The following is an 11,907-nucleotide window of genomic DNA, read 5'->3' on the forward strand; positions in this document are numbered from 1 at the left end:
CTACTCTGTATTTTGAAACTAACTGAAATCATAGTTGATGATGTTTTACGCTCTATCCTGGTAAAAAATGGATTTTCTTAAGTGGACCACCGACTGAGATCAAGGAGCGGTCCCGGCTCGTGTTGTGGGTATTTGATATACCAACAACTGCATACGCAGGAAAATATTATGTATTTGCATATGGCTCTGTTATGTACAAAAAAGTGTATTGCGATAGTTGATCCGGGTTAGATTGGTGTTATAAATTAAACAAAAATAGTAAATATGTTTGTGTCTATATGTACAAGACTTCCTATTACAATTTAATCAAGTACTCTTTGGAAACATATTGGTTAAACTAAGTTTGGCCAATATGTATGAGGTCACAATATGATAATATGTCTTGATATTGCCAAGAGATAAAAGGTGACCTTTGTACTACTTAATGGCTTTTGTACGTAAGAACGGTGTTATCTGTGATGTCCTAAATTCTGGAACATTCGATGTCGATCAGTAAGCAACAGCCCGACGTTTCATTATTCCAATATTAAGCAGTGAAATAGGCGTGTTTGTTGATCATCAGTTGAGAACTATTAACCTTGCAATCATGCGTGTTAATTGGATGATTCTTTTATGCGCAACAGGTGAATGATGTGCTAATTGCAATTATTTATGCTGAAAAAATAATGCAACCGTATTATATGCCTGATTCATAAACTGTTCTGTAGAGTTTCGTATTAAACAAATGAAATGATCAAAAGTTATTTGAATTATGCTAGTATGATATGAAAGTCTGATCTGCAAAGAGAGAGATTTACTGACCACTGTAATTTTTCAACATGAATATACATACGTGAGAACTTTGTTCATTTATTATGAAGATTTTGATTATAGCACAGATTATAATTATCCTGATTGCTTATAGACAATGTTTATGCAATCAGAAGTTTTCATTACATCAAGATAGGTGGTATGACTACATTACTCTCTCTTTTAGCAATTTTTAAATACTTGTTGAAATATCTTTAACTGTTTTTATTAGGTTCATCGTTAAACATATTTTAGAATAACATTTTGTATTCAACATATACTCATTGACTGGAGTATTGTTCATTATTTGTTTATGATATACGTTTATCATATATGTGTCGTAAAAACTTATGTTTCTAGCTGGAAGGTTATCCTTCTTTCCTCGGAAATCTTGTATCAAAAGGACATCTGGTATTCGGTGCTAGTAACCAGTTTCCGGTACTTAGGGGTAAAAGTAAAGAAAGTAACACTAATGTTCGCGTCATTGCAGTTGCGAATGCGCAGAATTTCAACGGCGGCGACTCCACTTGGTACTGCGGTATCCTGGCCAATGAAAACTGCAGCATTCACATCGCCGAGCCCAGATGTGGAACGGACCTCATCACATACACAAACATGTACACTGTGAAATATAAATATTTATATAAAAAAATTTATTTTACTTTTGAACGGCCACTTATGGGGAGTGTAAATTGATAACGATTATATAACATTGTGTAACAATATGGAACAAGAAAGTAAAGACTTATTTGGTTTCGTTTGGTTTTACATTTCTGTGCAATATAACTACAAAACAGTAAACAGGTTTGTTATACGTTAACGAATACGCTTCTTGAAATTAAGATAAGTAAAATAACGTACCGATAAATTATATGGACGAAAACTGTACATCGTAACACAACATCAAAGCTAAGTATCACATTTATCGCTATACATTTGAGTCGCGGGGTTAAGAAGAGGTTTCCGTTCAAGGATTATACAAGACAAGCGGAAAGAGTCGTCTCTAATTAGCTTGTTCGAACTGCACAGGCTAATCTAGGACTACACTTTACGCAAATGAATAAAAAAAACTTTTCAAATAGCGAGGCTAATTTATATTCAGGTGTGCACTAGGACAGGCTCACTGCAAGGATACCACTGTAAATCAGTTGCACATGGGTCCATGCGGAGATGGCGGTACCACGACCAGAAGCCCTGAACAGATTGTGCACGGAAGCGAGGTACGTGTATATAACTTCATTACAGCTGGTTCAATGTGGTAATGTGGTTCAACTAAGCAAAAAACAATTACATATATTTAAGTCAACTAAGTCGCGAATTACACGGCAGTGAGATACTTTAAACGCCTGGGAGATACGAAATGAAAATACCGATGCTTCACGAAATCGAGGTTCGAAATGCACATAGTTCACGGTAGTGAGGTACGAATTACAAAAAGTTAACTAGAGCGAGGTGCGACTTTGACGTATGTCACGGTAGCGAGGTACGGACCGACGGAGTTCACGTTTGCGAGAAATTAAGTTCAAGGTAACGACGTTAGTTTAGTTTAAAGTAGAACTGTGCGAAGAGCACGGTGTTCATAATAGCAACGTACGAATTGCAAGCATGTTCGAATAACACATAGTTCATGGTAGCATGGTGCAAATTCGAAACAAATCATGCTACCGAGGTGTGCATAGCACGTAGTTTGCGGTAGCGAGGTGCACATACAACGTAGTTTGCGGTAGCGAGGTGCGCATAGCACGTAGTTCTCGGTAGCACGATGCGAATAGTACGTAGTCCACGGTAGCACGGTGCGAAAAGCACGCAGTTTACGGAAGCAAGGTTCACATTTCAAACCATTCGTGGTAGCAAGGTGCGCATAGCATGGTGTTCGCTGTAGCGTGGTTCGCACATTACGTAGTACCCTGAAGCGAGGTGTGCATAGTACGTAGGTGCGCAAAACGTCATTAATGGTAGCGAGGTGTGCATACTATGTAGTTCATGGAAGTGAAGTGCTCATATCAAGTAATTAAAGGTATCTAGAGCGCATATCACGTAGTAAAAGGTAGCGAGGAGCGCATAGCACGAAGTTAATAGTAGAGAGGTGCGCATATTTCGTAGTTGACGTAAACGAGGTGCGTATAGCACGTTATTAAAGGTAACGAGAGCGCATGGCACGTAGTAAATGGTAGCGAGGAGCAAATTCAAAATAATTAACGTTTGCAATGTGCGCATAACACGTAGTTAATGGTAGCAACATGCACATAACACGTAGTTCACGGTAGCGAGGTGCGCATAGCATGTAGTGAACGGTTGCGAGGAACAATTTCCAAATAATTCATGGCTGCGAGTTGCAAATTCACTGATATTTCTATATAAACCATCGACATTCAGTTCGACATTTACCTGCTTTCATGTCAGCGAATGGACGCGCGTTATTAAACGATGCATAAGAAAACAAACATATTATTTATCGAGCAAAGCATATAGATTGTTCTTCAAATGGAATTTATTGATAATTAATAAAGAGGATGTCTATGTGCAAGGCTATTTCTCTTGCCCTGATATGGGTGTAATTGTTTGTTTATTTAGTGATCTTATCTAGGAAAGCTAATCTAGGAAATCTAAATTTAACATCGTTGCTTTTCGCAGCTTGTACTGGATTTCCAATGCGCTGTGTTGGGTCACAGAGGATGTGAGCCAGCCATAAACGAGAAGATATGTGGTACGGACGGGATCACATACCAGAACTTGTGAGTGAATATTCACATGTGAATGTCGATCGTATAATGATGGTTAGCACTCTTTGTGCATGACGCTAGCTTTAATCACATACCAGCACTTGTGAGTGAATATTAATATGTTTACGTCGATCGTACAACTGTGGTTAGCACTCTTTGTGCATGACGTGAACCTTTACCACATACCAGAACGTGTGAGTGAATCTGTTCATTTGACCAGAACTTGTGAGTGAATCTGTTCATCTGACTAGAACTTGTACGTAAATATGTTCGTCTATACAGCCATCATTCGATGGTGTCGTAAGCACACACAACTTATGCATGAAAATGCATGATGTGCTAGTTGTAGCAGAGAGTGTAGATTTAATTGTATACTCAGCACATACTAACACAAAAACCCAAGAAGCAGGTTTCTAAAGATCATAAATAAATAAATGCACGACTGTTCCCGTTTGCCTGTGTTCAGCTGCATACATTGTTAAATGTACATACTGTGAACATCAATTTGTATAACATGAATAAGAAACCCAACTAAATGTTTGATGTCCACTTCTCTCGACAGCTGCGAGTACGAGAAGGCAAGGTGCATGCACAGGGAACTTCACGTGGCGAAATTGGGAGATTGCAGCGCCTAAACCGGATTGTCATTACTATCTCTGTAGTGGCTAAGAATTCAAATTCAGAAAAACAGTCAATTGATTGATGAATAAAAACCTTGTATTTTTAGATCATCAAAACCACAAAGCCCTTCTTGTTATATTGTTCAAAGCACAGTGGATAGTCATCCGATATATACGATTTCAAATATTAATACTTTGTCATTTCGCAAGAACACAGCGATTACCCTAACAAAACTTACTGTGCAAACTGTATTGATACATTTGAGTGCATATTAATATCACCAGTTAGCAGTCCAAAGTGCCGTTAAAATGACCTGAACGACTCAATTGTCCTCGCCTTAATAATTTGACAGTTTATTTCAATTGCACGATAACTTCGTGGATTAACTACATGACATTATTTAACCAAGTTTTCTTATGCAAACAAAAGCAATTTATTTTCTGCATTTCAGTTAATTTTATTCTTCATTTCCGCCACATTGAATATGCAAAATAAGGAAAATATCGATTTCTTATTACCTATGACACACGCACCTACAACCCCGAACATCTTTGTTTTATCAGAAAAACAAGTAACATTCGGACCAGATAGTCGAGATTTGAATCAATTTCCTTTTGTCCACAACATGTACATGATGCTACACACCAAATACCAAACTTCTGGGCCTCATTTAGGGTTTAGGGATGGTTAAAATCATGTTTCTATTTAATTCTATATAAACAATTTAATTACAATACATATGTTGTATTCAGTCTTTTCGTAACCTAGAGCCGAAGTAGCTTGTCTCTCCTGCGGGTATGTATTGCTTAAATACGGTTTAAGAACTTTTAAATTTAACTCGGAAATATATTTCTGTCGTTTTTGCTACAATGGATCCGTCTTCGTGCTTTAATTGTAAACACACAACATTTGAAGACATCATGAATTTAAGAAAAAGTCAAATAATCATTTATTTACCAAATAAACAACCGAAAATGTAAAGTAAAACAAGATGTGACCCTTCACCACTCAAAATGTGCAGCTCCTTGAGATACACACGCATCTCAAAAATAAAATTGCTAGCTTCAATATTGCAGAAAAGACATAACATGAGCAATTTTGATCCATATATTTGACCTTGAAGGATGACCTTGACCTTGACCTTTCACCACTCAAAATGTGCAGCTCCATGAGATACACATGCATGCAAAATATCAAGTTGCTATCTTCAATATTGCAAAAGTATTCATAAAATAAGCGATTTGGACCACATATATTTGACCTCTGACCTTGAAGGATGACCTTGACCTTGACCTTTCACCACTCAAAATGTGCAGCTCCATGAGATACACATGCATGCAAAATATCAAGTTGCTATCTTCAATATTGCAAAAGTATTTATAAAATAAGCGATTTGGGCCACATATATTTGACCTCTGACCTTGAAGAATGACCTTGACCTTTCACCACTCAAAATGTGCAGCTCCATGAGATACACATGCATGCCAAATATGAAGTTGCTATCTTCATAATTGCAAAAGTATTCATAAAATGAGCGATTTTTGCCACATATATTTGACCTCTGACCTTGAAGGATGACCTTGACCTTTCACCAATCAAAATGTGCAGCTTCATGAGATACACATGCATGCCAAATATGAAGTTGCTATCTTCAATATAGCAAAAGTTATTGCAAAATGTTTAAGTTGGCGCAAACAAAACAACAGACCAACAGACGGGGCAAAAACAATATGTCCCCCACTACTATAGTGGGGGACATAAAAACATGAACTGGTTATTCGAGCCTGAGACGTTCACAGGCGTGAGTTTGGTAGCCAAACGATCATACATGTCAAATTATCATATATTGCAACTCTAAGCATAGTTGGTATAGCGATTTTACAATATATTTTGTAATATAAGACTATATAAATAATGCGATCTTTGACGAGTGGTTATTTTCAACTTCAGGGACAAACTCTGCCGAGGATATTTTTGTAATGTCACCTGCCAATTATTTTACAAATTTCATGCCCATTGTTAACTTCTATATTAGCCCTTGTGACCTACATATGCAGCGAATTTATACGATTTGAACAACTTTTTAAAAGGATCATTCTTGTGAAATCTAATTACAATCTGCCAAGTGATTTGTGAGAAGTAATTTAAGGCACTTTGCTGACGACTAACGGTGGAAGACACACGACGAAGGCCATCGGATAAACACCCAAAACAAGAATTCACCGTGAGCACTTATTGCTCATATGAGGTTATGTCATAAAGTGCAACAAAGTTCAAACAGATATACACATTGTTTATTATTCAAATAGTATATTCATTATTATACACAAGTCATATAAAATTTATGTTTTAGCGTCATGTGTCACAGTTATGTATCGTTAGTATTGACATGTCGTTACTACAATACGAAAAGCTCTGATTCGAACAGATACTTTGGTTTTCAGTATTGACTACCACATTGTTGACAAAAACGTTATTGAACATCCTATCAATTAAGGTAGCGCACCTCTAATGATTTCCCGCGATTTATTTTACGATCATTGCCGATCTTAAATGATCGGTTATTTCCGAGAGATGCATTTTATTTTTTTCAAACTTCGAATTTTGATTTGTGTTTACATAATTCATTAAGAATACATTATTTTCACTATAAATATTGACTTTGATACAATTATCATCTGAAAAATACGATTTCGCGATTTCTTCAAAAATAGACGAGCCTTTTTACCTGTTTACTTATGGATATATAATTTAAGGTGGCACTTATGTGAAGTTGTCGTGGCCGAGTGGTTAAGGCGATGGACTAGAAATGTTTTGGGATCTTCCCGCGCAGGTTCGAATCCTGCTGACATCGCATACTTTTATTTCTATACGCGTTTTATTTCTTTTCTAACGTAATTTGATTTAATATAGCATATAAGCTATGTTTATTGTCAAATATGTTGAAAATTGTAAGAACATCCTACAATTTTTAAAATTAAAACAACGTTATGGCTAAATTGGGTAATTTACTGCTGAAAATACGAATGATGCATGTTGCATTTTTAATTTTTTTTTCAAAAAGTAAACGGTAAATTTGTCTCTTTCTTGGTATTTTTGCTGTATATAGTGTTTCTACAAAAAAAAATAGTTTAACATATAACTTAAATGATACTATTTTGAATTTTATGTCACTCTGTTTTTAACCGACCCAATTTTTACTTGGCTGAAATCACTTACATTTCATGGTGCTATTCCAAAGATAAAAAATTGTAAAAAAATAAATGTCTGTAAGAATACTTATTTCATCTTGTTTAAATTTTAAACACCTTTACAGCATCTGTACACACCAACTGCATGCCCATATTTGGAAATCTGAATGAATTTTGGAACTTTTATATACCCCAGGGGTGAAAATAAACTGGACAAAAGCCGAGCGTGAGGGTGGGTTTGAAAAAATCGGTATATTTTTTTTAAAAGCATGAAAAGCCTACCTACAAATTTGCATGTAGTTCAGTGAAGTGATGCTGATTAGGAAATTAATTAAATAAATTATATTTGGATATGTGCCCATTAGAGGTGCGCTACCTTAAGTCTAAACTCGTTCATACTGGACTTACATGTGTTACAATACAAATTCCAATAAACAAAATCAAATTCAAATCAATAAATCCGCTAGAAACTAAATCCTTTTAATATGCCTAATCATCTAATTTATCAAATTAATATGCCTAATCATCTACTTTATCAAAGACCTTGAGATCAAGGTCTCTATATTCAATTTTCGTCTTTATCAGACTTACAGCACTGGTTCATTCCATCTTTAAAAAAACGTCAGAAACACAATGCCCCATAATGCGCCGCTTTTGGTTACCTTACACCTTGAAGGATAACCTTGACCATGACCTTTCACCACTCAAAATATGCAGCTCCATGAGATACACATGCATGCCAAATATGACGTTGCTATGTTACATATTTCAAAAATTATTGCAAAACTTTACTGTAGGGTAAAGTTTTGGTGTGTGTTTTACCTTTGACCTTGAGGGATGACCTTGACCTTTCACCACTCAAAATGTGCAGCTCCATGAGAAACACATGCATGCCAAATATGAAGTTGCTATTTTCTATATTTCAAAAGTTATTGCAAAACTTTACTGTAAGATTAAAGTTTTGGGACAGAATGACAGACAGAAAGAAAGACAGGCCAAAAACAATATACCCCCGATCTATCGATCCGGGGGCATAAAAACGTATAGTTATATTAGGAAGCAAACAAGATTAGTAGGTCTACATAAGAAATATTATAAGCAGTCTCAGGACAGTGCGCTCGACTAAAGCATGCTTTTTCTAGGAGGTATGGGCATCATGAAGTGACTAAGTAATGGCCACAAGACATGTGTGCAGTCTCCAAAGAATTGCTTAAGTAGCTGCAAATGTACTTGGTGTGCACATGCAAACAAAAACTGATGCCGACCTCGACCAGTAGAATAACTTATTCAGTAACCGATATAATTAAATATTTTTTAAGATGACAGGCATAAATGAAATATGATATTACTGTAACTGAGCATTAGTTTTATATTCTGAAAAACAAACAAAATTAGTGTTAAATCATAACAGTCTTTCAAACAGTATATAGAAAAAAAGTCCCCTACCGATGAAACTCCACCATTTTCAGCAATATTTCTAGTCTATTTGTTGCCATAGCAACCAGAATTATTGACATAGGATCAAAATGAAATGACGTGCATAATGTTAATATTGCCATCTATCCATGTTTTAAGTTTCATGAAAAAATATGAAGAACTTTTAAAATTATCGCAGGATCCACCATTTTCAGCATTATTTCTAGTCTATTTGTTTCCATAGCAACCAAAATTCTTGACGTAGGAACAAAATGAAATGACGTGCAAATCTCCATATTGCCATCTGTCCATTTTTCATGTTTCGTGAAAAAAATATGAAGAACTTTTATAGTTATCGCAGGATCCAGAAAAGTGCGACACACTGACAGACTGACACACAGAGAGCAAACCATAAGTCCCCTCCGGTTGCACCGGTAGGGGACTAACAAGAGCTGTCAGAAGACAGCGCGCTCGACTATTCGAGTGCTTGACAGTATAATGTAAGCCATCATGGGGAAATTGTTCATATTCAATAAGGTCAAGGTAATATAGTTATATTCTAAGTGGAAGAGGACCATAATTGAAACATATTGATCGCTTATGTTTAAAAGAAGTTGTACTTTAGAGACGATTCTGAGTTCAGGTATATTTTCCACAATATATTGAACAATTGTAAAGACATAAAACAAACTAATAAGATTTTATTTCAGGTTTGATAGCAAAAGCTTGGGTGGGATTGTTGGACGGTCCTTCAAAAATAAAATAAATATTTGTGTGTGTTTTACCATGTTTACAAAAGAAACGTTATTTTTGGGTTGGGGTGGGTTTGGGGTGGAGATGGGGATATAATGTGGGGGATGTTCTTTCAAAAATATAATAAAAAAGGAAAACAAAAATAAAAAATTGGGGGGTGGGTGGCGGATTCTGGGGTGGAGCGTGGGGGATGATTTGGGTGGAGTCCATTGTGGTATGTCAGGTTATTAATGTTTTGTCAAAGTATGAATCAAATCTGACCATAAAGAAGTTATGGCAATTTAAGCAAAATTTATTAACTTTACCTTGAGAGTCAAGGTCATTCAAAGGTCAAAATCAACTTGCCAGGTACAGTACCCTCATGATAGTAAGAAATTATTTGAAGTTGAAAGCAATAGCCTTGATACTTTAGAAGTAAAAGGGATCTAAAAACAAAGTTTAGCAAAATATTCAAAATTACAAAGACAAAAAGGGCCATGATTCCGTTACAATGCCAACCTGAGTTATGCAACTTTACCTGTACAGTCCAGTTACGATAGTTAGCGAGTTTTCCAAGTCTGAAAGCCATAGCTATGATACTTTAGGAGTAAATGGACCAAACACAAAACTTAACCATTTTTTAAAATTATCTAAGTATAAAAGGGGCCATAATGCTGTCAAAATGCCAGTCAGAGTTACATAACTTTGCCTGCACAGTCCCCTTATGATAGTAAGTGTTGCAAGTATGAAAGCAATAGCTTTGCTACTTGAGGGATAAAGTGAACCTAAACACAAAACTTACCAAATTTTCCATTTTTCTATTTTCTAAGTATTAAAAGGGAACATAATTCTTACAAAATGCTTGATACAGTTGTCTTCTCTTGTTTATAGATTGGGTCATGTTGGTAAAGAAGTATGGAAAATATAAAAGCAATATGACAAGGTACATAGCTATGCATATTCTAAGGGGAAAAGGGGCCATTATTCTTACAAAATGCTTGTTACAGTTGTCTGCTCTTGTTTATAGATTGGGGTCATCTTGGTTAAGAAGTATGCAAAATATGAAAGCAATATGTCAAGGGACATAGAAAGAATTTGAGGTGGTACGCAAACTTTAACATAGATTTATCAATAATATGCATATTCTAAGTGAAAAAAAGAACCACACTTCTTACAAAATGCTTGATACAGATGTCTGCTCGTGTTTATAGGTTGGGGTTATGTTGGTAAAGAAGTATACAAAAAATAAAAGCAATATGTCAAGGGACAATATTTGAGGTGGTACGCAAACTTTAACATTCCAACGCTCACGTTCACGCACACGCCGGGGTGAGTAGGATAGCTCCACTATATATATGTCATATATAATAGTCGAGCTAATCATGTAAATGTTGCTGAGTACTACACAAATACTGGACAAAGTCCGATACACCGCCTCGCTCAAGAAAACCACTTCTCAATATTCGATAAATATGCTTCAGCAAAACACGGTATTTAAACAGCTTGTCTTAACAATTTAATACTCATCTGATGAGCAACAAATCTGTCAACATGTTTTTAATATAAAAAAGTGAAACATATGTTATTTGAATATTGCAACAAAAACATATATATTACGAGAAATAACAAAATAATGTAACAAACTCAGAGATGAAAACAAAAACTTATGCTATACAGCTAAACTTCAAGAGTTATCTATATAATAGAAGTCAATGACATTCAAAGAATACAGTTTAGTTAAATTAAACTGCCTTTAATATACAGATGTAATAAACGCTTTAACATTATGCATAGCCTTTGATGCTACTGCATATTGTTAAGCTTCTTAATTTGTCTTTTTTAATATTCTACAAAAGCATCTGCATGTAAAGTACCCTGTATATAATATACTAAAAAAGGTGAAAATATTACTTTTGTTAATATACATCAGTTACAAGCAATAGTTTAGCTTTAGAGGATATAATATACCACAACAGTACATGAAAATATTTGCTTAATACCAACAGACCTCTAGAGTTTACTTAAGTAATGCAAAGTGAAGTGAAGGCTTCACTTTTTAAACTACAGAACATTTTACATCATGAAATCCGGTTAACACTTTAAATATAAAACAATTGCATGTAATTTTGTGCTGTAAAAACTTATCAAAAACGTAATAAATCTTGAAAAAAATCCAGTTCGAATAGATAAAACATATATTATCAACTGTACTAACTGATGAACAAAGCACGAAGAAACATTAATAGGTGCATATAACTATATTTTATGACACATAGGCCCTGCATTTAATTTCATTTAAGTAACGGAACATTATAAATATTGATAAAAGTTTTAAAGTACAACAATCATCAAATTTTAATTCTAAGTTTGCGTGACAATAGCATTGAACGATTCCAAATCATTGTCAAAGGATTCAAAATTATTTTTGAAATTAA

The 11,907-nt window shown here is 35.1% G+C and overlaps 1 protein-coding gene across 1 annotated transcript; it reads left to right on the forward strand.

Annotated features, from left to right (window-relative positions):
- Positions 1-457: 457 nt before the first annotated feature.
- LOC127839172 (agrin-like) lies at positions 458-4,256 on the forward strand. Its single transcript, XM_052367407.1, has 5 exons — positions 458-623; positions 1,280-1,406; positions 1,892-2,009; positions 3,424-3,524; positions 4,075-4,256. The coding sequence occupies exons 1-5, from the start codon at positions 587-589 to the stop codon at positions 4,145-4,147; spliced, it is 456 nt and encodes a 151-aa protein (XP_052223367.1). The 5' UTR covers positions 458-586; the 3' UTR covers positions 4,148-4,256.
- Positions 4,257-11,907: the final 7,651 nt, after the last annotated feature.

Source organism: Dreissena polymorpha, chromosome 1, assembly GCF_020536995.1.
Source record: "Dreissena polymorpha isolate Duluth1 chromosome 1, UMN_Dpol_1.0, whole genome shotgun sequence".
Classification (NCBI taxonomy): Eukaryota; Metazoa; Mollusca; class Bivalvia; order Myida; family Dreissenidae; genus Dreissena; species Dreissena polymorpha.

Excerpts from the sequence above, each read along its gene's own strand:
- LOC127839172 (XM_052367407.1), top strand. The coding sequence starts at position 587 with ATGCGTGTTAATTGGATGATTCTTTTATGCGCAACAG. Across the intron at positions 624-1,279 it reads GATTCTTTTATGCGCAACAG|TTGCGAATGCGCAGAATTTC; the intron begins GTGAATGATGTG and ends GCGTCATTGCAG. Across the intron at positions 2,010-3,423 it reads AGATTGTGCACGGAAGCGAG|CTTGTACTGGATTTCCAATG; the intron begins GTACGTGTATAT and ends TGCTTTTCGCAG.